The following is a 27939-nucleotide window of genomic DNA, read 5'->3' on the forward strand; positions in this document are numbered from 1 at the left end:
CTCACAGACCACACAACAATAGTTGGTAGACCACACTTCACCCATGGCCACAGTTTGCTGACTCCCACTTTCAGAAGAAGCAGGGAGAATTGGATATAGGTTTTATTCATATATAAACTGCAGCATCCATCTTTTTAGTGAATCATGCTAATTTTTAAAAAGAAATAAGGAGATACTGCAATGCTTAAATGATGCCTTGTCTATAGAAGTCAAAATAAGGTCGTGGCTTTGGAATGAACAATATTCATGTTGAAATAAGTATCGCATTTGCCCATCTCTTATTCTTAATCATATTGTTAAGAAATTTAGAGACATTTTATATAGCATTGAAAAAATACTTAGAAATTTGACATTTATATTTAAATATAAAGAAAAAATATTTTGGGATGAAGCTTATAAATTACTGTTATCCTAATCTAGTTGTTTTCCTATCTAGAAATACTTTATTATTGGCTTCTAACTGATCTCATGAATCCATGATTGTTGAGAGAAAATATAATAATGTGATTCTTTGCAATATGAGGTGAATCTAAAAAGTGTTTTTATACTAAAAAAATCCATCCAATGAAATATTTACCATGATTGTTCTTTTTAGCATATATTTTATGGGAGACTAGATCTTTTCATGACAGGAATATTGAGTCAGAAACTTCTTAGAGTATTCAATAAGGATAAAGTTAAAAAATGCCACAGGGGAACAGGGAAGTATTTAAAGTTAAAATTAAAATATTGCAAGGTAAACAAGAATGGAGTTATACCTGAGTCATTTCTTCTAACTCCACAAGATGAACTGACAGAAATCTTCACTTACCCTCCTTTTCAGGTTTGTCGACCTGGACACAAAAGACATCACATACTATAAGTTCTGCTACTCATTTGGCTGCATAAGCATGATTCAGTAAGGTCTTTTGTTTGGTGCCTGGGAAAACAACAGAAAGTAGTAGCAAATATCAGCTTTGGAACTAAGCAGATAGGTCACTTGGATATTAGGCCCACCATCTACTATTTTCCTGGTCTTGAGCCTCATTTAACTTCTTAACTACAGTTTCATTTGTGGGAGATAATAGCTATCTTGTGTAGTTTTTTGCAAAGATTAGAAACAATGTGTAGAAAATGCCTGGCAGAGTGGACTTTCAGTAAGTGTCAGGCAGTGTTACGCTTTAGGACTAGCCTTTGTATCAGTGATTACACATAGGGATGTGTATTAGTAGGCCTCTATGGTATATAGCAGCGATAATTGTGAGTCAAGCACTGCAGACTGAATTGATTGTGAAGACCAGTTCTTGCATTCTTACTTCTGATATCCATATCTGCTGTGCATATAATTAACCTACAATTTCAAAACACCATCCATTTCACTATTTAAAACTTTAGGAATGGGATCTAGGGATGAGTGGTGGCTAAAGTGGTAGAGCCCCTGCCTAGCAAGTACAAGGCTCTGAGTTCAAACCCCAGTACAGCAAAAAGAAAATAAAGTTTTATTTTAGCAGACTCACTGTCTGCTTTGCCCTTGTGTGGTAGTAGTATGTGCTTAGAAGTATTATGGACTATTCTATATTCTGTATTTTAGGGTAGCCTTAATATAGCCTTAATGTAGTTTCCATTTCTTACAGCCATACAGAGCAGGAAATGTTAGCCTTCATACTGTGGTGTTTTAGGTGATTACATTTCCATATGTACCTAGGAAAAATTTATTACCCTTGTTTTTGAAGTTTTAGCAAGAATTTATTTTCATATAACAGGAGAAAGTAGGGAGAAGTGGAGAAGAAAGAAACATTTCCTGTTCCCCACAAAGGATATGGAAGTAAAGACTTCTGTTATCCTTTTTTATATTTATTTTTTGTTCTATTAGGAACAGAAATTGTGCTGATGGTACCTGGACATAAGTTTACTATTCTTAGTGAGAGAGTCCCTTCAGGATATATATAAAAATCTATACTTCTCTCCTGTGTCATTTTTTTTCCATTCTGGTTCATGGAAATCCAATCAGCCCATGGTGTAGGTTGCATATTTATCAGTCTTGGCAGATGAAATGAAATATGAGACATCCTTGTGAAAACTGGGGTTTGCCTTTCTGGAAATGACATTGCAGGTGCCAGAAGATGTTCACCTGTAATGGACTAAATTCACAGAAGCTCAGCTGTACTTGACTTTCAGTAATGCTAGATCATGATTCAGTGTTTATTTCCATTTAATTTTTTCTCCTAAGAAATACATGTTTTGAACTTTATTTCTTTGCCTTTATACTGATTGACAGTGGATTTAGTGTTTTATCCTTAGCAAACTCTGTAGTTGCTATTGCACATAAAGGATTTTTAGTTACTGAACAGATGTTAAGCAGATTAATTAAGTACTTAATTGTTCTCTTTGCAGTGGTGGTTCTGTGTATAATTTGTATACAGATGAGGATGAAGAAACTGAGCCTTCTCCTTCTGGTCAACAGATCATTGAAAATTCAATAACTATGAATAAGATGAAGCTGCTGAAGGCCAAGATGGAGAACATGAATCTTGGCAAAAAGGTGATGCTGTCTTCCTCTAGCTTACCCCAACAGGGCTCACAGCATGGAGGCCTGTTGGTAATTATGAAGAAAATCATGTCATTTATTTCAAATTTCAGGCCTCAATAAATTGTGGGGATTTTTTTTGGGGGGTAGGTAGCAACATATCTGAAAGGATATTTATGCATTTAAAATCCATTTTTAGAATTTCATAACTGGAAGGAAGAATCATAAAAGATAGCTTAAGCTTAGCAATAGTTATTTTTTAAGCTGCTGTTTTATTTATTATGGAAAACATGTAGTATTCTAGCTTTTGTAGATATTGCCAGTTTTCCAAAGTAATTTCAAAGTGGTTAAACCAATTTACATTCCTCTCAGCATTAAATAAGACTTTCAGTTTTTCTAGTCTTCCCACAGTTTGGCATGGTTCTCCATTTTAAATTTTGCCATTCTGGTTGGTTTATAATGGCATCTCACTGTGGTTTTAATTTACATTTCTCTGATGATCAAGAAAGTTGACCAATTGTCATATGTTATTGGTCTTTTGGAGATCCTGTTTTATAAAATACCAGCTAAAATCTTTTGCCCACTTTTTTTAGAGGTAGGGATTATTGTTGGTTTTTTGGATATAAGTCCTTTGTCTCACACACACACACACACACACACACACACACACACACACCATAAAAGACACACAGGTAGCCACATTAGTGATTTCTTTTCACTGTTAGTTGCTTTCCCCCTTTTCATATGTAATAAAAGTCACATCTTTAATGTGCTGCTTGATGAATTTTTAATTATGTATACTTGTTCAGACATAACCTAAATTAAAATAGATCCTGTTTTTCATTCTAGAAAGTTTCTTTATAATCATTCCCAGTCAGTAACTACTTCTTCTTACTCCCAGAAATGATTATTATTTTTACATCTGATGCCATAATTAAGTTTGCCTGTTCTGGAACTTTATATACATGCAATCATAGGGGATATATTCTTTTTTGGCCTGTTTAATTTGTTTAGATAATTTTTAAAAATCGATGTGTTGTTGTATATAACTAGTTATTCTTTTTATTTCTATATCCTACCCTTCTGTGTAACTTGCCTCAATTTGTTTGTCTTTCTCCTATTGATAGAATTCAGTCAGGTTGTCTTTGGGCTTGAATCAATAAAGCTGCATTGAGCATACTTATATTCTTTGGTAGATGTACAATCATAGGGAAGATACATGTTTAGCTTTAGAAGTTATGTCAAATAATTCTGTATAGCATTTGAACCACTTTATACTCCATAAATAACGTGAGAGTTCTAGTTTGTGCCATATCCTTGCCAATCCTTGACATTGTTGGTCTTTTTCATTTTAGTCATGCTGATGGTTTTCACTTATATTTCTTCTTTATTTTTTCCTTTGTGTGTGTCTGTTTGTGGTACTGGGGCTCGAACTCAGTGTCTTCACCTTGAGCTAATCCACCAGCCCTACTTTTGTGAAGAGTTTTTCTTTTTTTTTCTTTTTTTATTATATTCATATGTGCATACAATGTTTGGGTCTTTTCTCCCCCCTTCCCCCTGTCCCCTCCCTTAGCCCTCCCTGCCCCATGCTCCCTCCCTTACCCCCCCCCAACCCCTTGCTACCAGGCAGAAACTATTTTGCCCTTATCTCTAGTTTTGTTGAAGAGAAAGTCTAAGTAATAATAGGAAGGAACAAGGGTTTTTGCTAGTTGAGATAAGGATAGCTATACAGGGAGTTGACACGCATTGCTTTTCTGTACATGTGTGTTACCTTTTGAAGAATTTTTTGAGATAGGGTCTCATGGAGCTATTTGCCTGGGTTGGCTTCGAACTGCGATCCCTCTGATCTCTGCCTCCTGAGTAGCTAGGATTACAAGGTGAGCCACCAGAGCCCGGCTTCACTTATATTTCTTAATGTTGTCTTTTCATATGATGATGCTGTCTTTTGTGAAGTGTCTGATCAGGTCTTTTGCCCATTTTTCAATTGGGTTATCTTCCTTTTGTTTATTTGTTTGTAGTAATTTTTTTTTTTTTGGTGATTCTGGGGGTTGAACTGAGGGTCTCATGCTTGCTGGACAGACGCTTTACCACTTGAACCATGCTCCCAGACCATTTTGCATAGGTTATTTTTGACACGAGAGCCTCACTTTATGCCTGGGTCAGCCTGTACCATTTTCCTCCTATTTGTGCTTTCCTGGTGCATAGCTTGGATGACAGGTGCGTGCTACCATGCTCAGCTTTTATTGGTTGAGATTGGGTCTCATGAACTGATTGCCCAGGCTGGCCCTCGAACCCTTACCCACCCAGTCTCTGCTTCCCAAGTAGCTAGAATTACAGGCTTGAGCCATTGTGCAGGGCATTTTTAAAGATGTATTTTAGATTGCACTTTCACTTTCTTATTGTCTGTTGAATAAATGTTCTTAATTTTAATGTATTCTAATTTATCAATTTAGCTTTGATGATTATGAGTTTTTAAATAACCTTTTAATGAAATATTTTCCTACCACAGGTCTTAAAAACATGCTCCTGTGTTTTTCTCCAAAAGAGTTAAATAATTGTTTCTTCCTCTTTTAGAGTTATAATCTATTTGAAAAATTTACAATGTAATTTAAAGAGAGGTAAAGATCTTATTTTTCTTCAGATGGAGAATAATTGTCCTAGCTCTATTAAGGGGAAAACACCAACACTTTCCCCATGATTCTAAATGTTTGTACACATAATTCTAGAACTTTAAATAGGTAAAGCAAAAACCATGAAGGGAAATATTAAGTATCTACAGTCAAAGATTTCGACACTCTTACAAAAATTTATAGATAAGATAGGAGAAGAATTGTTAGGAAACATGAGTCTCACTGTCAACAAACGTAACCAAGTGACATCCACGGAGCACTTTGCCTAACATCACAGCACATGTCTCTTTTCAAGAGGCCACATGCAAAGCGTTTACTAAGGAAAGCCATATTCTGTGCTAGAAGGCAAGTCCTAATAAACTTTAAAAGGTGCAAATGAGGCAAAGATTCTCTGTTTACTAAGGAATCAAAATAGAAGTGAATAACAGAAAGATAGCTGGAAAATCTTGTGATGTTTGGAAACAACACACTTCTAAATAGGTCAAAGAAGAGATCCAAGGGACTCTCAGAAGTCTTGCATCAAATAAAATATTCAGATCATGTGATCATTTCTTTAAAAACATGAAATAATTCTCACATTTTTGGAATGAACAGCTCTTGCCTGGGTGTATTTTCCTTTTCATTGGCTAATATTTTATTTAGTATTTTTACATTTAGGATTTGTGTTCATGGAGAGAAAATACTTTGTAATTTTCCTTTTCTAACATACAGCAAAATTGGAAGAATTTTACTTTATATTCCCTCCCCCCTTTTTAAACAGTTTTAATGGGTTTCATTATTCTGTGTCTATGTCTTTTTTAAAATCTAAATTGTACATATAAAAAAAATACATGTTATTTCTCATTCTGGTCTGGTTTATTTTGCTTAACTGATGATGTCGAGTTTCATCTATTTCTGAAGCTATTTCATTCTTTTCTCTCAAAAAATGCTGCACATGTAGTGTGTATATGTATATATATAAAATGGAGTATTATAGATATATGTGTGTGTATATATATATATATATATATATATATATAAGCCACATTTTCTCTATCTGTTGATGAGCTCTATTTTACCTTTTTAATTTTGAAAAGTGTTTGGTTCTTCTTTCCCAATGAACAGCCATATATACACTCTAATATTTCTCATGTTTTCTCTTTCTCACTCATTTCCCTTACCCCCATGCATTGCAAGTTAGTTACAAATATCATGACACTTCTAAATACTTCATTTAGCACATATCTCTTAAAAAATAAGGGCCTTCTCCTATACCATACAGCTAACACACTCACATAATTTATCATCAATGAGACATTCTGTTGTATATTCATATTTCCAATAATGTGCTTGATAGCATTTTGTTTTGTTTTTGATCTGAGATTCAATCAACAATCACTTAGCCAGGCATAGTGATGTATATCTGAAGTCCCAGAGACTCAGGAGACCAAGGCAGGAGAATCACTTGAGCCCAGGAATTCAGGGCCAGCCTGAGGCCTCATCTTAAAAGATAAAGAATCAGGAGAAGTGACCCAAACAATGTATGCACATGTGAATAAATGAATAAAAAAAGATGAAGAATCACACATTGTATGTAGTTGTAGTGTATTCTCAGTTCCTCTTATGTAGAACTGTTTTTTGATCTTTTTTGACATTCATGTCAGATATTTTTAAGGAATATCCCTCAGTTTGGATTTATCTGATAATTTCATCATGATTAGATACAGGTCCAACACTTTTGGCAGGAATAGTACAACATATCAGCAGGCAATGTCAATTTGTAGCATCTTAATTTTTTTAAAGAAATTTACCATTTTAGTATTTCCCCTTTAGCCAAAAGTGGTTTAACAGACTTTAACATTTTTTCTGGTGGGAAAAGCTTTTTGATTTTTTCATTGTTAAATCTGTTTTATTCATGGACGTCAATGTTTATATTTTTAGTGTATAGAATTTTCTTTTATGTCTGGTATAGTTTCTGTGCATGTCCATGTATACTTCAAAAGGTGGCTTATTCTCTAACTTCAGGGTGAACATTTGGCAGATCTTCCTCACTGGTTGTTGTTGACATCCTCTATTTCCTCATTGTTTTTGCCAGTTTGATCTTCCTTGGGATGAGAACTCTGACCCATGGAGGTCTGTTGCTTAGTGTCTCCCATCCTTTTTTGTTTTAAGGAGCTGGTTGCGTTGTGGTTCTTGGTGCTGCTGCTTCTGAAAGTTGAGAAGTATCTCCCTTCTGCCACTTGCCCTGACTTGATTGTCTATTCTTACCTGCTATCAAGGCCCATGACGTCTGATATCTTTTGACATATTAACTAGCAACAATCAGTGAACTTATTGTACTTTCTCTTTTCTTTCTTCTTTTCGTTCCCATTAAAAATTGCAGTATTTCTGCTTTTTTTTTTTAAATGAGTCACTTTTCTGTTCTTATTCCTATTGATATTTTGATTTTATAGAAACATATCCCATGCTTTCTGTTAGTCTTTTTACTAAAGCTTCCCATACTTCTCAGTTAAAAGAAGCTCATCTCTAATTAAAAGAAGCTCATCTCTAATAAATTCCTTACGAAAAGCTTGTAAATACAGTAATTGAGCTTGCATGTTCAAAGCTTTTTCTTTATATTTAACATTTAAATGATAATTTGCCCAAATATAAAATGTTTTGTTCACTTTTTGCTTTGAGTTTCTTTAAAATATTGCTGTACTATTATCTTGCTTTTTATATTGCCATTAAGAAATCTAATTCCCAATCCATCTCACTTTTTTTTTTTTGGTAAATTTCTTGGTTTTTTGGCCAGGGGAAGGAGGTCTTGTTTGTTTTTTGTCTTTGAAGTGTAGTAGTTTTACTAGGCTATGACTTGGAATTAAACATTCTGGGTCAATTTTCACTTTCTGCTTACATTTTTTTTTTTTGCTTTGAATTAGGGTCTCATGAATATAACTGACCTCAAACTCCCAGTCCTCCTGTCTCAGCCTTCCAAGGGCTAGGATTACAGATGTGCACCACTATACCTGGGTTTCCTTTTATTCCTTTTCTGGGGGCTTCCTTTGTACATACTCAGTCATTTTTTCTCATCCTTTTAAATTCTTTATTTTGTTTTCATTCTCTTGGCTGTTTTCATACCTTCTCTCAGTATTTTTTATTAAATGTTCCGTGGAAGCTAGTCTCCTTTGCGTCCCTTCATTTCTGAAATCATTTCATTTTTCCATCCATTGTGTATGGGGTTAGTCAGCTTATTTAATATCTTCCTTTTTTGTCCATTGTATCTTGAGTTTTTTGGATTTATCTTTTGATAAGACTTTTAAAAACTATTCATAAAAGCTGGGTGTGGTGGTACATGCCTGTAATCCCAGCACTCAGGAGCTTAGGCAGCCAACCTGGGCTATAGTGAGACATGTCTCAAACAAACAAATAACAACAACAACGAAAACGCTCCACAAATACTAACTTAAGGGTATTTTGTGATTCACCTTTGTTTCTCTAGGATCCTTGCTCTACCCGTCTTGCTTTTTTTACCTTCACTGTCAAGTCCTCAAAGGGTGCATTTTCCTTTCAGCTTACTCTTTTGTGCACAAATAGGGCTTTATTAAAACTGACTGCTTTGATCCTGAACAATTTCTAGTAGCCCATGTTTGATATCCCAGATCTCAAGCTGTTTTTGGTATCTTTACAATAAGTGCGATTTTTTTCTTTTGTGGGTGTGTTTCATCTTTGTTCCATCAGCCCTAGGTTATCTTACCTCTCTCCTCCCCTCTCCCCTCCCCTCCTCTCCTCCCCTCTCCCCTCTCCTTTCCTACCCTACCCTCCCCTCTCTTCCCCTTTCTCCTCTTCCCTGTTTTGTCCCTTTCCTGAAGCTCCTCATTCCTGCCTATCACCACAGACGTAGGCTTTGCAGATGAGTCTCTTAGATTTGGGTGTTTTCCTACCCACCACTAAGTTCGAAGTTCATGTCTTATGTCTGTCTCCCAGTTTGCTAATGGCATGGATTATAGGTGATTTGATGTGCTTACATTCTTGATATGTTTGGTTGCATATGTTATTTATTTGTTTTGAAGATGCATGAATATATTCAGATTTTGGTAGTTACCAATCTCTACAACCTAGAAATCATTTTACTTACTTATTTATGGTGGTACAGTGAATTGAACTTAGGGCCTGGTGCTTATAGGAAGGTGCTCTACCATTTGAACCATTCCCCTAGTCCTCTTTGCTTTGTTATTTTTCAGGTAGTGTCTCATGTTTTTGCCCAGAGCCAGCGCTGCCTGCAGTCTTCCTACATATGCCCTTTTGGGGACTACAGACCCAGCTTATTGATTGAGATGGGATTTTGCTAATGTTTTGCCTAGGCTAGTCTCAAACTGTGATCCTCCCAAACTTCACCTCCCAGGTATCTAGGATTATAGCTGTGTGCCACTGCACTTATCCTAAATACAAGGTTTTTTTGGGGAGTGGGAGTTGGAAGTACTGGTGTTTGAACTCATGGCCCTGAGCTTGCTAGGCAGGCAGTATATCATTTGAACCACACCCCCAACATACCCTTCATTTTTGAAGAAAATTCTTGGTGGATATAGAATTGCAGATGGGCAAGACAGAATTCCCAGGATAAATGTAGCTATAGGAGCCAGCTCAGCTTTACAAGGTTCTACTTTCTTAGCTCCTCTAATTCTCCTTGCCTCAGCTGATATCTTCTGAATTATCTGGACTTTCTGATATTTTGATTTATTTTATATTTCTTATAAGTAGGAATGCCAGTATGTCATTAGATATCCCATCCCATCCCTTCCTGATCCCTGCTAGCTACCCTTTTGTGTGTGTTTAAGAGTTAAGACTTCACCTCTTTACTTCCCAACTTTACCCTTTTTGTCATACTTTTATTAAAACATTCTGTGCCAGGGTGCCCCAACACCATTCCTAGGTATCATGATTTGCTAGGAAGACTGACAGGATTCTAGTACATAATTCATAATTGTACTATGACTAAGGTTTATTATAGCAAAAGGATACAAAGCAAAATCAACAAAGGGAAAAGGCATATGGGGCCAAGTCCAGAGGAGACCATGCCCAACTTCCTAGAGTTCTCGCCCAATGGAATTTCACAGGATGTGCTTAATTCCTCTGTCAGTGCATTGGGACGATGTATGTGAAATGTTATCTCAGGGAGATCATTAGCAACTCTGTGTCGAGGGGGGTTATTGGGTCCATTTGGGTAAGCATTCTTTGCCTGGCATGTACATTTCTGACTTCCAGAAGAAAAACAGGTACTCATCATAAACCATGTTGTTTGCACAGCGATTGAGACACATTCTTATCAGTAGAGTCCTACAGTCCTAGGAACCCTCCTAAAATGGAAGTTCCCAGAAGCCAGTGGAGGCCTAGCCTTGTAAGCAAGTCTTTTCAAAGATATCTACTTAGGCTTTTAACTATTTTTCTGAATACCTATTTATGCAAACTCGTTGTTGAAAGAATTGTTGAGGATCTAAAATAGGTCAGCAACGTCATACCTGTTTATTTTATTTTCTTTTATTGATATGTGCATACAAGGCTTGGGTCATTTCTCCCCCCTGCCCCCACCCCCTCCCTTACCACCCACTCCATCCCCTCCCTCTGCCCCCCTCCCCCTCAATACCCGGCAGAAACTATTTTGCCCTTATCTCTAATTTTGTTGTAGAGAGAGTATAAGCAATAATAGGAAGGAACAAGGGTTTTTGCTGGTTAAGATAAGGATAGCTATACAGGGAGTTGACTCACATTAATTTCCTGTGCGTGTGTGTTACCTTCTAGGTTAATTCTTCTTCATCTAACCTTTTCTCTAGTTCCTGGTCTCCTTTTCCTATTGGCTTCAGTTGCTTTTAAGGTATCTGCTCTAGTTTCTCTGCGTTAAGGGCAACAAATGCTAGCTAATTTTTTAGGTGTCTTACCTATCCTCACCCCTCCCTTGTGTGCTCTTGCTTTTATCATGTGCTCAAAGTCCAATCCCCTTGTTGTGTTTGCCCTTGATCTAATGTCCACGTATGAGGGAGAACATACGATTTTTGGTCTTTTGGGCCAGGCTAACCTCACTCAGAATGATGTTCTCCAATTCCATCCATTTACCAGCGAATGATAAGATTTCATTCTTCTTCATGGCTGCATAAAATTCCATTGTCTATAGATACCACATTTTCTTGATCCATTCGTCGGTGGTGGGGCATCTTGGCTGTTTCCATAACTTGGCTATTGTGAATAGTGCCGCAATAAACATGGGTGTGCAGGTGCCTCTGGAGTAACCTGTATCACAGTCTTTTAGGTATATCCCCAAGAGTGGTATTGCTGGATCAAATGGTAGATCAATGTCTAGCTTTTCAAGTAGCCTCCAAATTTTTTTCCAGAGTGGTTGTACTAGTTTACATTCCCACCAACAGTGTAAGAGGGTTCCTTTTTCCCCACATCCTCGCCAACACCTGTTGTTGGTGGTGTTGCTAATGATGGCTATTCTAACAGGGGTGAGGTGGAATCTTAGTGTGGTTTTAATTTGCATTTCCTTTATTGCTAGAGATGGTGAGCATTTTTTCATGTGTTTTCTGGCCATTTGAATTTCTTCTTTTGAGAAAGTTCTGTTTAGTTCACTTGCCCATTTCTTTATTGGTTCATTAATTTTGGGAGAATTTAGTTTTTTAAGTTCCCTATATATTCTGGTTATCAGTCCTTTGTCTGATGTATAGTTGGCAAATATTTTCTCCCACTCTGTGGGTGTTCTCTTCAGTTTAGAGACCATTTCTTTTGATGAACAGAAGCTTTTTAGCTTTATGAGGCCCCATTTATCTATGCTATCTCTTAGTTGCTGTGCTGCTGGGGTTTCGTTGAGAAAGTTCTTACCTATACCTACTAACTCCAGAGTATTTCCTACTCTTTCCTGTATCAACTTTAGAGTTTGTGGTCTGATATTAAGATCCTTGATCCATTTTGAGTTAATCTTGGTATAGGGTGATATACATGGATCTAGTTTCAGTTTTTTGCAGACTGCTAACCAGTTTTTCCAGCAGTTTTTGTTGAAGAGGCTGCTGTTTCTCCATCATATATTTTTAGCTCCTTTGTCAAAGACAAGTTGGTTATAGTTGTGTGGGTTCATATCTGGGTCCTCTATTCTGTTCCACTGGTCTTCATGTCTGTTTTTGTGCCAGTACCACTGCTGTTTTTATTGTTACTGCTTTGTAATATAGTTTGAAGTCAGGTATTGTGATACCTCCAGCATTGTTCTTTTGACTGAGTATTGCCTTGGCTATTCATGGCCTCTTGTGTTTCCATATAAATTTAACGGTAGATTTTTCAATCTCTTTAATGAATGTCATTGGAATTTTGATGGGAATTGCATTAAACATGTAGATTACTTTGGGGAGTATAGACATTTTTACTATGTTGATTCTACCAATCCATGAGCATGGGCGATCTCTCCACTTTCTATAGTCTTCCTCAATGTCTTTCTTCAGAAGTGTATAGTTTTCCTTGTAGAGGTCGTTCACATCTTTTGTTAGGTTTACACCTAGGTATACCTATTATAATCAATGTGTTCTCCTCAAACTCTGAGAAATACTCAATAGTGAGGAAAATGAGTAAAAATTTTTCTTTATCATCTTTGAAAATTATACTCAATAAAGAAATATATAACAAAATCCTTTTCAACTAAAATCCTAAGATTTTAATACTTTAAAATATATTTAACTAGGAAATAAAAATGCTTCTGTGTTTTTGTTAGTAACATTTTCTTCTTTCATCAGTTTTTGTTAGTGGCAGAGAAAATGTCTGTGTGAAAGAATTATATATTCACTCTTTCCTTGTAGCCTAAGAAAGTTGTCAAGATAAAACCTCGTCCACCTATAGCTCCTCGACCCTCTAGCAGTTCCACAGCAGCAGCTCGTCACAGGTTATTAAGAGTCCTGCCCCACATTGGGCAGTCTTGTGCACCTTCTCCTGGGAATGCATATCTTCCCGAAACATCCAGGAATGCAGTTTCAAGTTTAGCAGCTCAGGGCCCTGTCAGTAGACCCATGTCATCTCTCACTAGTGAACTGCTTAAAGATGATCACTGGGAGAACAGCACACTGTCTCCTTCCGGCAGCAGCATCAGACAGCTGCCTCAGATGCCCCACATGGAGCTGGAAAATGACAGAGAGCTTGCTGATTCTATTCTCCATCTTGGATCGTCTCTGCCTAGGCGGACAAAACACTTTTCAGGGACCTTGTCACCTAATAACGAGGATGACTCTGTCTTATTTCCATCTTCTGAAGAAAGCGTACCTGAGGAATCTCTCCTACCTGAAGTGGGTCCTTTTGCTGCATTTGCAGAAGGAAATGCTGATGAGCAGCGGAATGGCTCAGAAGGTATATGGAAGGTAAATCCAGAGTCCCTACTCAATAATGGTGATAGAGGGTTGAGAACGACAGAGCAGCATCTGAAACATGTTTCAAAAGTGTTGAATGGTGAGTCCATAGACACTACAGCTCTCAACCATCGTGAATCAAGTCCTCACAAGAACAGACTCCTGTCACCGCTTCGCTGTGCTGCACCAATGTCACTACATAATTCCCTGGTGAAGCCACAAAGACAGTCCAAAGGTTTTGAGTCTGGAAACCTCCCATCTTCTGCTTCACAAAACACTCTCCGATCATTGGATGTTCGAACCATAACTGATTCTTCTTTCTCTAGGACTACTCGCCTGCGTGGTGTTAAAGTTGATTCACCTGGGAAAAGACCTGATGTTATTTCCAAAGTTGAAGCTCGGGATATCACAGAAATGGCTAACAAGGCTTCTAAAGAGCCTGTTGGTTGTGTAAATAATATTGGTTTTTTTGCTTCACTCGCACGGAGCGCAAGCAGAGACAGTTTACAGAGCTCACGTGGGGCAGGCCGGCTTCGGCCGTCCGGAATTGGGCTGTCTTCAAACCTCCAGCATTTTCAGGAAGAAAACATTAAGAAAAATTCTCCCCAGTGTGAACCTACAGAATTTTTTCTAGTAAGTATTTTCCTTTGTACATGCTGTTCTACTTATCGTGTAGTGATTGGGCATGTTTAAAGTTTGTTTTTTGTTTACATAACGAGGAGAGGCCTAAGGGTTTTTTCTTCCCATAGATTTCTCTGAAAATATTTGTCTAGTTTGTAGATAATCTTTTTTGTTGTTATTTATTTGTCTTTGCAGTACTGTGGTTTATACCAGGGCCTTGTGATTGCTAGGTAAAGAACTCTACCATTTGAGCCACACCTTCAGCTCTAGAACATCTTTTTGATGACTGAATTTTAAATAATGTGTTAGTCGTAAATTGAAAACCATAACTCCACATTTATAAATTTTGTTTTTGTTTTTATAAGACAGGCTCTTACTAGGTAACTGAGGTGAACCTCAGATTCATTATATAATTCCGGATGGCCTTGAAGTTTTTATTCTCCTGCCGTTGCCTCCCAAATACTGGGACTAATAGGAGTGCACCACCACACCCAGCTTTATCATGTTTTTCAGTACTTAATATTTTTATATTAATGTTTTTTCCCAAAGAACTCTTATCTGAGCCATCAAATTTTACTTTTTTAAAGATAAATGATAAGCATAATATTACTATAAGTCAGAATCAGGTTCCAAGTTAATTTAATTAAAAATAGATTAAATAATTTTAAATCGAAGCCCAACAACATCTTATTTATAAAATACAAATATTTCATGTTTAGTGACCTCTTCTATTCTCCATTGACTTACCTCTGTAGGTGTTTTGTGTTTTAATTGTAGTCTGCCCGTGGTATTGGAATGAATGGAAATAATGCAGCAGCAGGGAAAAGAGTAGGTAAGCTTCAGATAATTTTGAAAATAATATAAAGCTAATATAATAATCACACTGTTAGCATACTGTTGAATATTCAAAGAGAGAGGGGAAGAACATTCTCTGTAGTATGAACACAGTAAACTCTATCTTAAACTTTTTATCAATTCAGAATAATTATATGAATTGACTATTGACATCTCTTGCCTGGGAAGAGGTATGATCTATATAAAAAGACAAGATTATTGAATAATTAATATATACCTCCCAGTTACTCATCTGCCCCCTGTGACTGGTCACTATGGAGCCACCATGCAATCATCCCCTGGATGTGTTTTGAGGTTTTTCTCTAGGAAGGTGTTTTTAGTGTCTTGGTCCAATATCAAGGGGAGTGTTAAGAGATTCTTGCCAGTGGTTATTTCTGGATAAAAGAGTTGCAATCTCTAGGATCAACCCTTTCTTAAGCATAGTAGCAGAAGGCTACAAATCAGCATGCCCTTCAAGTGGTGGTAGCACCTTGTAGATGCCCTAACTGGTTCAAGGTGAAGGGAAGTGTTTGCTGTCTCCTTCTTTTATGCTTTCATCCAGACCAGGGATGAAAAATGTGCCTCCTTTGTAGATCCAGAGTTTAAGAAAATAACTATTTATTGTGGTTATCATATGAGTTTTTATGTTTTTAAAGGGTTTGTTTTCCATTCCTTCATAAGGGCCACAGTGATAAAATCTCTTTTTGGTGGTACTGAAGTTTGAACTTAGCACCTTGCACCCAAGGTGATAAAGTCCTAATATATCAACTTAGATTTTAAAAATGTGATATTTTTAAGTGATAAAAAGCACATCAAATTTATTGACCAATTTCCTTTTGAAGAATGGGTCTCTTTGTAGCCCAAGCTGCTGTAAATTCTCCATCCTCCTGCTTCCACCTCCCTAGTGCTGGTTTTGTACATGTCACCATGGCACTTGGCTTTCTTAGCTGTTTTAAGTGTGCAGTTCAGTGGTTAGTGGCATGAAGTGGTGGGTGTGACGTGGGAACTGATAGGAAAGGAGTCTTGCTGGGTGGCGTGTAAGACCTTGGATATCAGTCAAAGGAATATTAGCTTGGCATGTACTAGTGACAGTTCCTTGTTTATGGGTAGAAGGATGCATGGAAACTGTTCTCGTAGAAAACAACTGCTATTATATTTTTGTGCCACCTCTTTTCTGTCACAAATGTATTCTCTGTCTGCACATTCACAAGATTACTTGAATGAAAAAAGTTGAAAAGTACATATGCATTAAGCATTCCCCTCCAAAAAAAATGAAAATGTGACTACACTGAATTAAGTTATCATCAAAAGATTTTTCTACCATTGTTTAAGAAACAATATATTTCCATTGGATCTTCTGTAACATATACCTTCCTTCTGTGTCCTGTACAAGTGCTTATCTTATATTTTGGTGCTAGGGATCAAACTCACTGCCTCATAAATGCTAAGCATGTAAGTTGGGCTATACTCACAGCCATCTTCTTTTGGGAAGAGAGCACCCCATCACCTTTGTGAAATATTCTTGGTACCTCTACATGTGCTTGAGAAAGAAAGCTTGTATTAACTGAGTTAGAGCGCTGGAATCATTAGGAATCATTCAGTTAGTTGTTTCAAATTTTATTTCTAGTTCTGTGTAAGAACCAGGAGTATATTTTAGATTGGTAATAAAACAAACTTAATTTTGCTGGACTTGTGTATTGGGCACCCAGTCTGGGCTATGGCAAAAGCTGTAGTGTTAGTTAATTGTAAATCCAACTTTAGAGCCCTTGAAGGGTTCCAGAAACTCTCAGCTGCCAAATAAATATTATTCTAGGGCCTCTCACATCTTTTCCAGTAGTGGAGAATAGGTATACACCACTGACAAGCTATCATTTTCCCCCTTCCTTTCCCTTATTCTTGCTTATCTTTCTTTGTCTATTTCTTGGCCTTTGAGTACTACCAAGGATTTGTGTGTACTTGTACTATTATTTTAACAATTATGGACACTAATTTTATAAGTGGGAGTTGTTAACACTTTGGTAAATTCTAAAGATACTTCACTTAGTAATTAAATTGATTTTTTCTTATATAAGAACAGATATGCTCTCATTTTTAAGATAAAAATTCAAATTATTACAATATTACAGACTTTAATAGTTTGGAAAGCTAGTAGTAGTATGAAACTGAGCTATGTACCATGTTAATCAGTTTGATAAAATGGTATTTTATCTAACTATACCATTAAATTTTTTCAGAGTATTTTTTACATGTGAAAACTGAGTTGGCCTTAAAACATTTAGTAACCTAGGAAGAAAAATACATGTTCCATTATCTTAAAGATAATCAAATTGAAGTTTGAAAAGATAAATGACTTGTTCATGGTTGATAAATTTACTTTCTATAACATGTTTAAAACTAAATGTCCAGTTTCATGATACTCTAGTGCTCCTTGATGTTTACAAATAGGATGACTATAAGGAGGACTCATGAGTTAGGATCTCAACCAGGCCTTTTTCTTAATTCTCTTCAATGTTTTTTTTTGAGGTACTAGGAATTAAACCCAAGGCGTCACATATGGTAGGCAAGCGGTCTACCACTTGAGCTACATCCCCAGCCCTTGTTTTTATTTTGTGTTTGAAATAAAATAAACAGCCTGTTTTTTATAAGAACTTTGCTGGGCTGACCTGGAACTTGTGATCCTTCTGCCTCCACCTCCCAAGTAGCTATGATTACAGGTGTGTACCACCATGTCTGGCTTAGCATACTTTATATATGCTGATTAGCCTTCAATATAATCAGAAAAGTGTTTAGTTTGTATAAGAAGACCTACAATAAGTTCTACTCAGTAGAAATGTTCTACATCTTTAAAAAAAAAAGTTCTGCTACTTCACTTGTAGATTCTGTAAATAATTTAAATTTTATGGTATGTATGTTTACTATGTCAGGACTGTTCTTTGTTTTGCTTGTAGTAGTTCTTAGAATTTTATACCTGCACTAATCAAGGTTTTTTTTCTAAATAGGAGAATGTACCCATCACCTTCCACCTGTGAAAGCACCTCTTCAAACAAAGAAGAAAACAACAAAGCATTGTTTTCTTTGTGGAAAGAAAACAGGATTGGCTACTAGCTACGAATGCAGGCAGGTTGGCCAGCTAGAGAAGCTGAGATGCTTCCTCTCTGGTGACCCAGCATGGGGATTATGCAAAATAAAGTATTATTTAAATTGGCAACTCATAACATCAAGATAATATTCAAATAGCAGTCCTCAGTTGAATTCCTAATTGGCTGAAGTAAAGAGAAGTAGATAACCCATGAGTTTGCAAAAGGCAAAATTAAGTCATCTGCTACCCATTAAGCTAGGAGATTTAAGCTAATAGGAGAGTGTACTTTCTTCATCCAGTGCTAAATATACGTAGTTTTAGTTTAAATGTTGCCTAATAGAACCCCTCCTCTAAGATTCTATTTTAAATTGAACAAAAAGGACTAAATTGAAAGTTAATTTACTATAATTTTAACAATGATATGGTATAGTTATTTCAAAACAGGTGAATAATATTTTTTAAATAATGAACTTTTCCTTGCCATAATTATGCCTTCCCTTGACACTGATTGATATCCTCCAAGGATGGTATCTGCCCTTAGGTGAGGCCAGACATTGGAAATAACTGCTACTTTTTAGAGTGCATTGTGTTCAAATAAAAATAATTTGTCTTGTTGCTAGAAACATTTTTAAGTCATTCATGGGATAGATTGTACATAATTAATTTTCTCATGAGACTAAATTTCTCAGAAATTCAGACTTCTTTCAAGTTTGCTAGATATAAAAGATATGGTAGACATGCTTATCAGTTTTTGCAGTTTTACTGCTTGATAAAGATCTATTCCCTATTTTATTTTATAATGGATTCTTTATTATAAATTGCTATTTATACACTATTAACTCATTCTTTTGGGGTGGGGGGGTCTCTGTGTTTGTGAGTTGAAGGGAAATATCAGCACTGAAATTTTCTTAAGAAACCCAAAGGGCTCCTATTGGACTGCCTGAAGTCAAGCTCCTCTCTCCTAAAGAAGATGAGTCTTTCATAGAAATGTGACTATTCATGTAAACTTTTTTTGTGCTTTAGATGTGGAAACAACTTCTGTGCATCTCATCGCTATGCAGAAACTCATGGCTGCACCTATGATTACAAGAGTGCAGGGAGGAGATACTTGCAGGAGGCAAATCCTGTGGTTAATGCACCAAAACTTCCAAAAATCTAACTGTTCCTCTGCACCTTACTGTTCTGCCCGAGGAATCGCATTATATTGACAGAAGAAATATTGGTTAGACTGCATTATTTTTGTTCGGCTCCAAACGATTTGCCAAATAACAAGAGTATACAATGCATAGTGTTAAAGAATGAGAATGCTACTGTATTTGCTGTCTATATTCTTTGGTGAATCAAAAGTTTTTAAAGTAGTTTTAAAAACTTTCCACTGTAATGCTGTAGCTTTGTTCTTGCATGTCTGTGTTAAGTGTTTTATATTTGATATTGAAATTTTAATAGACAAATCTTCAAAAGATGCACTTTAGGAAGTTAATATTGACTGTGTAATGTACAGAAGCAAGTGGTCGTGTAATGGCTTTACTTAAAGTGACCATGTTTTGCCCTTTTTTTTCTTTTTTGTGGGGATGGGGTAGGTGGGATATTTTTTTAAATCCCATGTGTGAAAGTTTATGAGATTTACTAGCAAGTTCTTTTCATTTCAAACTACTTTTTATAAAAAAAATAACATTTGGTTTTCCAATGTGGTTTTTAACACATATTTTCTTCCATATTCAGATTGGCATTCAGATATGTATCCATTCTCTAAAACACATCATGTTAATCATAGTACATATTTCTTAAAAGACTACTTTTCAAATGGTAGTTTAAAATAGACAGTGTCCTACTTGTTGCCATTAAATACAGAAACCAACTTTTTACTTTTAGAAAAATGGCTACGTTTAAAGCAAAATCTCACAGCTCGGTTTGTTTTTCTTGTATGTTGAGTGCTATTACCAGCAGAAATTCAAATAAATATTAAACTTCACTATGAGTTTGATTATTTATAATAAATTTTCTTTTATAAAAACATTTTATAAAACTAATTAATTAAATCAGTAATTTATTCTACTTGGAAAATGCCTATCAGGATAAAAGTATTCTTTCGATTTTTTTTTTTTTTGGTGATACTGGGGTTTGAACTCAGGGCCTCATGCTTGCTAGGCAGGTGCCCTGCCACTTGAGCCACTCCTCCAGCCCTAAATTGAATTTTTTAGTGTTAAAAGTATTCTTTTTAAGGACTTTCTTCTTCATGTGCACCAGTAGACCATTCAGGCTTTGGGGATGGCCACTTGTTCTACAGATTGAAGTAGATGCTGAACTCTGGGAGACAGCTTACAGGAACTCACACAGATTCTGCAACTCTGACCTCTACATGGTGTAACAGAGGTTAACTTAGGTGCCTCATAGAGTCTCTTCCTCCACTCAAGATTGTGTGAACTGGAGAGTACTATTACCCTTTCCTTACTTCCTGCAAGAGATTGAATGTTGATAGCAAAAGATACCATTCAACTCAGAAAGAAGTATATTTACTAAGAGGAGATAGGAAAAGTTAGTGGAGCACCCATGAAATTAGAGGCTGAAAGCATGCTTTGTTAGGGTGGTGGACATAGATAAATGACAAATATTTTCATCTGTGTTATGAGTAATACAGTCTTTCTTCCCTTATCAAGGAAAAATTGTGGGTCTAGGGGTATGGCTCAAATGGAAGAGCACTTGCTTAGCTAAGCACAAGTCTCTGAGTTCAAATCTCAGTACTGGCAAAAAAAATTTGGGTATGAAGAAAGGTGTGTTTTAGACATACAAATATAAAAAGCTCAATTGCATGGATAAACTATTGAAAATGGGCCACAGAATATTCTTTCTTAAAAAAATTTTTTGGTGGAAATGGGGTTTGAACTCAGGGCTTCCTGATTGTAATGCAGGCACTTTACCACTTGATCCACACTTCCCAACCACAGCATATTCTTTAAATAATTTTATTCTATAAATATGAATGATTATGGCAGGCTTGAGATATGCTTTGTACACTGTGGTTTTTAAACCAAGACTAGAAATAAGTGTAGTTCTAAGTGTAGGCTCCAAAAAAAAAAAAAGAGTCCAGGACCTGACAGATTCTCTGCTGAATTCTACCAGACCTTTAAAAAAGAACTAATACTAACTCTCCTTAAACTTTTCCATGAAACTTTTAGAAAGAGAAGGAATACTGCCTACCTCATTCTATGAAGCCAATATTACACTCATCCCAAAACGGGACAAAGACATACCCAAAAAGGAGAACTTTAGGCCAATCTCCTTAATGAACATTGATGCAAATCCTCAATAAAATAATGGCAAACCAGTCCAACAACATATCAGAAATATCATTCACCATGACCAGGTCGGCTTCATCCCAGGGCTTCAGGGATGGTTCAACATATGCAAATCAGTAAATGTGATACAGCACATTAATAGAAGCAAAGACAAAAAAATACTTGATCATCTCAATAGATGCAGAAAAAGCCTTTGATAAGATTCAACACCACTTCATGATAAAAGCTTTAAGAAAACTAGGAATAGAAGGAACGTGTCTCAACATTATAAAGGCTAAATATGACACATCTATAGCCAACATCATACTTAATGGGGAAAAAAACTGAAACCATTTCCCCTAAAGTCAGGAACAAGACAAGGATGCCCACTCTCCCCACTCCTATTCAACATAGTCCTGGAATTCCTAGCCAGAGCAATAAGGCAAGAAGAAATAAAAGAAATAAAAATAGGTAAATAAACAAAGTATCCCTATTTGCAGACAACATGATCCTGTACCTCAAAGACCCAGAAAACTCCTAGACACCATACAGCTTCAGCTATGTAGCAGAATACAAAATCAACTTAGAAAAATCAGTCGCCTCTCTATACGACAGCAATGAACAAATTGAGAAAAAACATAGGAAAACAATTCCATTTACAATAGCCTCAAAAAAATCAAATACCTAGGAACAAACTTAACAAAAAGATGTAAATGACCTCTATAAGGAGGACTACAAACTACTGAAGAAAGAGATTGAGGAAGACTACAGAAGGTGAAAAGATCTCCCATGCTTATGGATTGGCAGAATCAATATAGTAAAAATGGCTATACTACCAAAAGCAATCTACATGTTCAGTGTAGTTCCCATCAAAATCCCAGTGACATTCATCACAGATTGGAAAATCTACCCTAAAGTTCATTTGGAAACACAAGACCACCAATAGCCAAGGCAACACTCAGCAAAAAGAGCAATGCTGGAGGTATCACAACATACCTGACTTCAAACTATACTATAGAGCCATAACAATAAAAGCTATATGGTACACAAAAATAGATATAAAGACCAGTGGAATAGAATAGAGGACCCGGATATGAATCCATACAGCTATGCCCACCTTATTTTTCACAAAGGCTCCAAAAGCATATGATGGAGAACAGACAGCCTCTTCAACAAATGTTGCTGGGAAAAGTGGTTATCTGCCTCCAGAATACTGAAACTAGATCCATGCTGATCACTGTCTACTAGTATCATCTCAAAGTGGATTAAGGACCTTAATATCAAACCCGAAACCTTGAAGTTAGTAAAGGAAAGAGCAGAGAATACTCTAGAAGCAATAGGTATAGGCAAGGACTTCCTCAGTAGAACTCCAAGCAGCCCAGCAATTAAGAGAAAGGATGGACAAATGGGACTACATGAAATTAAAAAGCTGCACAACAAAAGAAATGGTCTCTAAATTGAAGAGACCACCCACTGAATGGGAGAAAGTATTTGCTGTCTATACAACAGACAAAGGATTGATAACCAGAATATAGAGGGAGCTCAAACAACAACTCCCCCAAAACCAATGAACCAATAAAGAAGTGGCCAACTGAACTAAACAGAACTTTTTTCAAAGGAAGAAGTCAAAATGGTCAAAAAACACATGAAAAAATGCTCACCATCTCTGGTTATAAAGAAAATGCAAATCAAAACCACACTAAGATTCTACCTCACTCCTGTTAGAATAGCTATCACCAAGAACACCCAACAACAAATGTTGGCGAGGCTGCGAGGGAAAAAAGAACCCTCATACACTGCTGGTGGGAATGTAAGCTAGTATAGCCCCTCTGGAAAACAATACAGAGGCTTCTTAAAGAACTAAACATAGATCTGCCATATGATCCAGCAATACCACTCCTAAGGATATACCTGAAGGAATGCGACTCAGGCTATTACAAAGGCATCTATCTGCACACCCATGTTTATTGCAGCACTATTCCAAGCTATGGAAACAACCTAGATGACCCACTACTGACGAATGAATTAAGAAAATGTGGTATTTATACACAATGGAATTTTATTCAGCCACAAAGAAGAATGAAATTTTGTTATTCCCAAGTAAATGGGTGGAACTGGAGAATATCATCTTAAGCAAAGTTCGCCAGGCTCAGAAGGCCAAAAATCATATGAGGAACATCTGCAGATTATAGACCCAAAACAAATGCAGTAACATTATTGGACATGGGTCACACACTACGGGGAGAATGCACATGGTAGAAATAGGGAAAGGGAAGAAAACCTTAAACTTCAATATGGTTGATATGCTCACTGTATAGGAGCAAATATAGTAATCTTAAGCTGGCAGAGTCCACTATGGGAAGGTGACCAGGAAGTAGTGAAGAGGTTTGGTAGAGATGAACCAGTGTGGGTTGTCACACACATGTGCATGGACACAATGCTAAGAATCTCTGTGTATAGCTGTCTTTATCTCAAACTAGCAAAAATGTTATGTCTTTCTTATTGTCTCTTATGTTTTCTCTTCAACACAGTTGGAAAACAAGGGCAGAACAGGTTCTGCCTGGAAGCGAGGGGGATGGGGGAGGGGGGAGAGGTGGCCCAAACAGTGTATATGCATATGAATAAATATAAAAATAATTTTTTTGGTGGGACTGGGGTTTGAACTGCTTGTAAAGCAGGCATGTTACCACTTAAGCCACACCTCCCATCCACAGCATATTCTTTAAATAATTTTATTCTGTAAATATGAATGGTTATGGCAGGTTTGATATATGCTTTGTACACTATGTTTTTAAACCAAGACTATAAATAGAAATAAGTGTAGTTTTAAGTTTTATAAGAGGTTGGTTGGAAAGGAGCAACATGGCAGATTTCAGACACCCACCATATTCTTGTGTTTCCACAAACCAGAAATAAAAGGTCAGGCCAGTGTCAAGGAAAGGCACATCAACCCTGCCAATACCCAGTCCTTCCAGAACACACAGAATAGTTCAACTGAAAGACTTGAGGTGAATAAAACCTTCCATCAGTGACTTGAGTTCAGATGACCAAATCACAGTGCATAAACAAAAGAAAAATATGTAAAAACAATAACTTGACTCATAACATGTCAACAATGACAAAATAAAGGTTTTGAATGATAGTAAAGTGGATGAAATCTCAAATATTGAACTCAAAGGAATGATAAAAATGATCAATGAAATTAAATAGGGCATATATGAACAAAACACCTCAATGAATTCAAAGAGAATACAAATAAACAGCTGAATTATATAAGGAAAACAACACAAGATATGGAAGAGGAACTCAATAAAGGCAAAAAATACCAGAAAATATCAAATTGAAATTTTGGAAATGAAAAGCTATAAAAGTTTTAAAAAGTTGAAAGCCTCTTCTGTAGACTGGATCAAATGCAAGATGGAATACTGGGACTTGAAAGATAGATGTAATAGAAAAAATTAGATGAAGATGAACAAAACTGCAAGTTGAAAATGCAAGAAAGGGACATGAAAAAACCAAAGCTATGAATCATGGGCATGCGAAAGGAGATGAGGTTCAAGTTAAAGGCATACGAAACATATTCAATAAAGTTAATAGAAAACTTCCTAAATCCAGAGAAAGAAATGGCCATCCAGGTACAGGTGTAAGGACTCCCAACAGGCAAGCAGAATAGAATCCCCTTGTGTCATAGGTAAAATGTTAAGTATACAAAACAAAGAATACTAAAAGCTACGAGAGGCTCCAAGTCACCTATGAATGCAAGCCTGTCAGAATAAGTGGACTTCTCAACAGAAACTTTAAAAACAAGGAGGATATGGAATGATGCATTCCAAGCCTTGAAGCAAAGCTGTCCTTCATAATTGGAGGAGAAAATGAGGAGCTGCAGCATACACATTCTTAGCAGCCCATAGACCTTCTCCAAAATAGGTCATATTTTGGAACATAAGTCTTAAATACAAGACAATTGAAATAACTTCCTGAATTTTATCAGAACACAATGGAATAAAAGTAAAAATGATGACAAACTACAGGAAACATTCTAACACATGGAGGCTTAACAGTTCATAATAGGAAGAAATAAAAAAAATCCTAAAATCTTAATGAAAATGAATTTGCTGGGACACAACAAAAGGCAGTGCTAAGAGGAGGGTTTATACCACTGAGTACCTACATTTAAAAAAAGATTACATTTCAAATAACATAATGATGCTTCTCAAGTTCTTTGAAAAACTGGAGGAGACCACACACCCAAAAGCAGTGGATGGCAAGAAATGATAAACTTCAGGGCAGAGAAAAAATGGAGACCAAAAGAACAATATGAAGAATCATTGAAAGAAAAAGGTGGTTCTTTGAGAAAACCTTAGCCAAACTAAACAAAAGAAAGAGGGAGAAGACCTACGTTAATAAAGATGAGAAAGGGGTTGTCACAATGAATACACATGAGGTCAAGAGGCTCAATAGAGAATACTTCAAAAACATACTCTAATGGAGTAGAAAATCTAGAAGAAATGGATAAATTTCTAGATGCAGCTTACTTACAAAAATTGAGTCAAGAGGATATAAACCACCTAAGTAGATCTGTAACAAGCAATGCAATTAAACTAGTAAGAGTCTCAAAAAAAGTTTAGGACTGGATAGATTTGACTACTGAATTCTGCCAGAGCTTTAAAAAAGAACTAACACCAATGCTCTTCAAACAATTCTATAAAACAAAGGGAAGGAATGCTAACAAATACATCCTGTGAAGCCAGTGTTACTCTTGACACCAAAACCAGTTAAGTACACAACAAAAATAAATTACAGACCAATTTCCCTGATGGGAACATAGATGGAAAAATTTACAACCTGCCTGGTGGAGTAGATTGAGTAGTAGAGCATCTGCTAGCAACTGTGAGGTCCTGTGCTCAAACTCCAGTACTGCCCCTCAAAAAATTCTCAGTAAAATACTTGCAAACCATATTAACACATTAAAAGATCATATGCCATCATATGGTTGGTTGCATTCCAGGGATGGTTCAAATGTACAAAAGAACAAATCTCAACAGCACATAAACAGAATAAAGGACAAAATAAAATCACATGATCATCTCAGTATATACAGAAAAAGCCTTTAATAAAATTCAATATTCCTTTATGATAAACTGAAGAAACTAGGAAGAGAATGTATGTGTCTCTACATAATAAAGGCCATATATTATAAACCTATACCCAACATTGTCCTCAATGGAGAAAAACAGAATGCATTTCCTCTAAAGTCAGGAATGTGACAATCTCTCCACTCCTAATATAGTGTGAGAATTCTTGACCAGGAACGATAAGGGAAGAGAAAGAAAAAGGATACAAATACGAAAGGAAACACTGTTGGCAACATACAAATATCAGTAGCTTTTCTGTATACCAATAATGAACAGGCTGAGAAAAAAAAAAAACCTGGAAAAATCCCCAATCACAATATCCTAAAAAATAAATAAATAAAATAGGAATAAATCTAAGGAAATGGAAAACCTCTACATGAAAACTATAAACCTTGAAGAAAGAAACTAGATGATGAAGAGACCTCCCATGTTCACAGATTGGCAGTTAATGTGAAAATGGCTGTACTACTGAAAGCAATCTACAGATTCAATGCAATCAACAACAAAATTCCAATTACATTGTTCACAGAAAAATCAATCCTAAAGTTCATATGAAAGCAGAAAAAAAATATCAAAACAATCCTGAGCAGCAGGAAGAAAAGAAAAAAAGCAATGCTGGAGGAATCTCAATGCCTGACTTCAAAATATACAAGAGCCACAGTAACAAAAACAGCATGTCACTGGCACAAATTCAAACAAAAATACCAATGGAACAGATTGGAAGACCCAAGAATAAATCCACACAGCTACAACATTCTATTCTTTACATATGCCAAAAACATATGCTGCAGAAAAGATTGTCTCTTCAACAAATGGTGCTGGGGAAACTGGATATCCACATGCAAAGGACTGACAGAAGGTCCCTCTCACATTAAACTTATATCAATTCAGAAGATTGTAACGAAAGACCAGAAACTTTATTTTATTTATTTATTTTTTAATTTTTATTTTATTCATATGTACATACAATGTTTGGGTCATTTCTCCCCCTTCCCCTGCCCCCTCCCTCTCCCCCCTACCCACTCGCTACCCAGCAGAAACTAGTTTGCCCTTATCTATAATTTTGTTGAAGAAAGAGTATAAGCAATAATAGGAAGGAACAAGGGTTTTTGCTAGTTGAGATAAGGATAGCTATACAGGGAGTTGACACGCATTGATTTCTGTGCATGTGTGTTACCTTCTAAGTTAATTCTTCTTGAACTAACCTTTTCTCTAGTTCCTGCTCCCTTTTCTCCTATTGGCCTCAGTTGCTTTAAAGTGTCTGCTTTACTTTCTCTGTGTTGAGGGCAAAAATGCTATCTAGTTTTTGAGGTCTTACCTATCCTCATACCTCCCTTGTGTGCTCTCGCTTTATCATGTGATCAAAGCCCAACCCCCTTGTTGTGTTTGCCCTTGATCGAATGTCCACATATGAGGGAGAATTTACGATTTTTGGTCTTTTGGGCCAGGCTAACCTCACTCAGAATGATGTTCTCCAATTCCATCCATTTACCAGTGAATTATAAAACTTCGTTCTTCTTCATGGC

At 36.4% G+C, this 27939-nt stretch overlaps 1 protein-coding gene across 13 annotated transcripts in view; it reads left to right on the forward strand.

The window, feature by feature from the left end:
• Nucleotides 1–19975, forward strand: part of Zfand4 (zinc finger AN1-type containing 4) — a 101382-nt gene extending 81407 nt beyond the window's left edge. For 10 of the 13 annotated variants that reach the window (XM_074079433.1, XM_074079437.1, XM_074079439.1 and 7 more), the window contains 5 exons: nucleotides 2374–2521; nucleotides 12930–14102; nucleotides 14868–14922; nucleotides 17924–18041; nucleotides 19027–19975. In XM_074079433.1, the coding sequence (XP_073935534.1) occupies nucleotides 2374–2521; nucleotides 12930–14102; nucleotides 14868–14922; nucleotides 17924–18041; nucleotides 19027–19162 (1630 nt within the window). In that variant the 3' untranslated portion in view covers nucleotides 19163–19975. Of the gene's footprint in view, nucleotides 1–2351; nucleotides 2522–12929; nucleotides 14103–14845; nucleotides 14923–17923; nucleotides 18042–19026 lie in introns of those variants that run through there. The other 3 variants (XM_074079446.1, XR_012449791.1, XM_074079436.1) reach the window with 3 other exon arrangements.
• The last annotated feature ends 7964 nt before the right edge of the window (nucleotides 19976–27939 follow it).

The sequence above is a fragment of the Castor canadensis genome, chromosome 7 (assembly GCF_047511655.1).
Source record: "Castor canadensis chromosome 7, mCasCan1.hap1v2, whole genome shotgun sequence".
In the NCBI taxonomy this organism is placed as follows: Eukaryota; Metazoa; Chordata; class Mammalia; order Rodentia; family Castoridae; genus Castor; species Castor canadensis.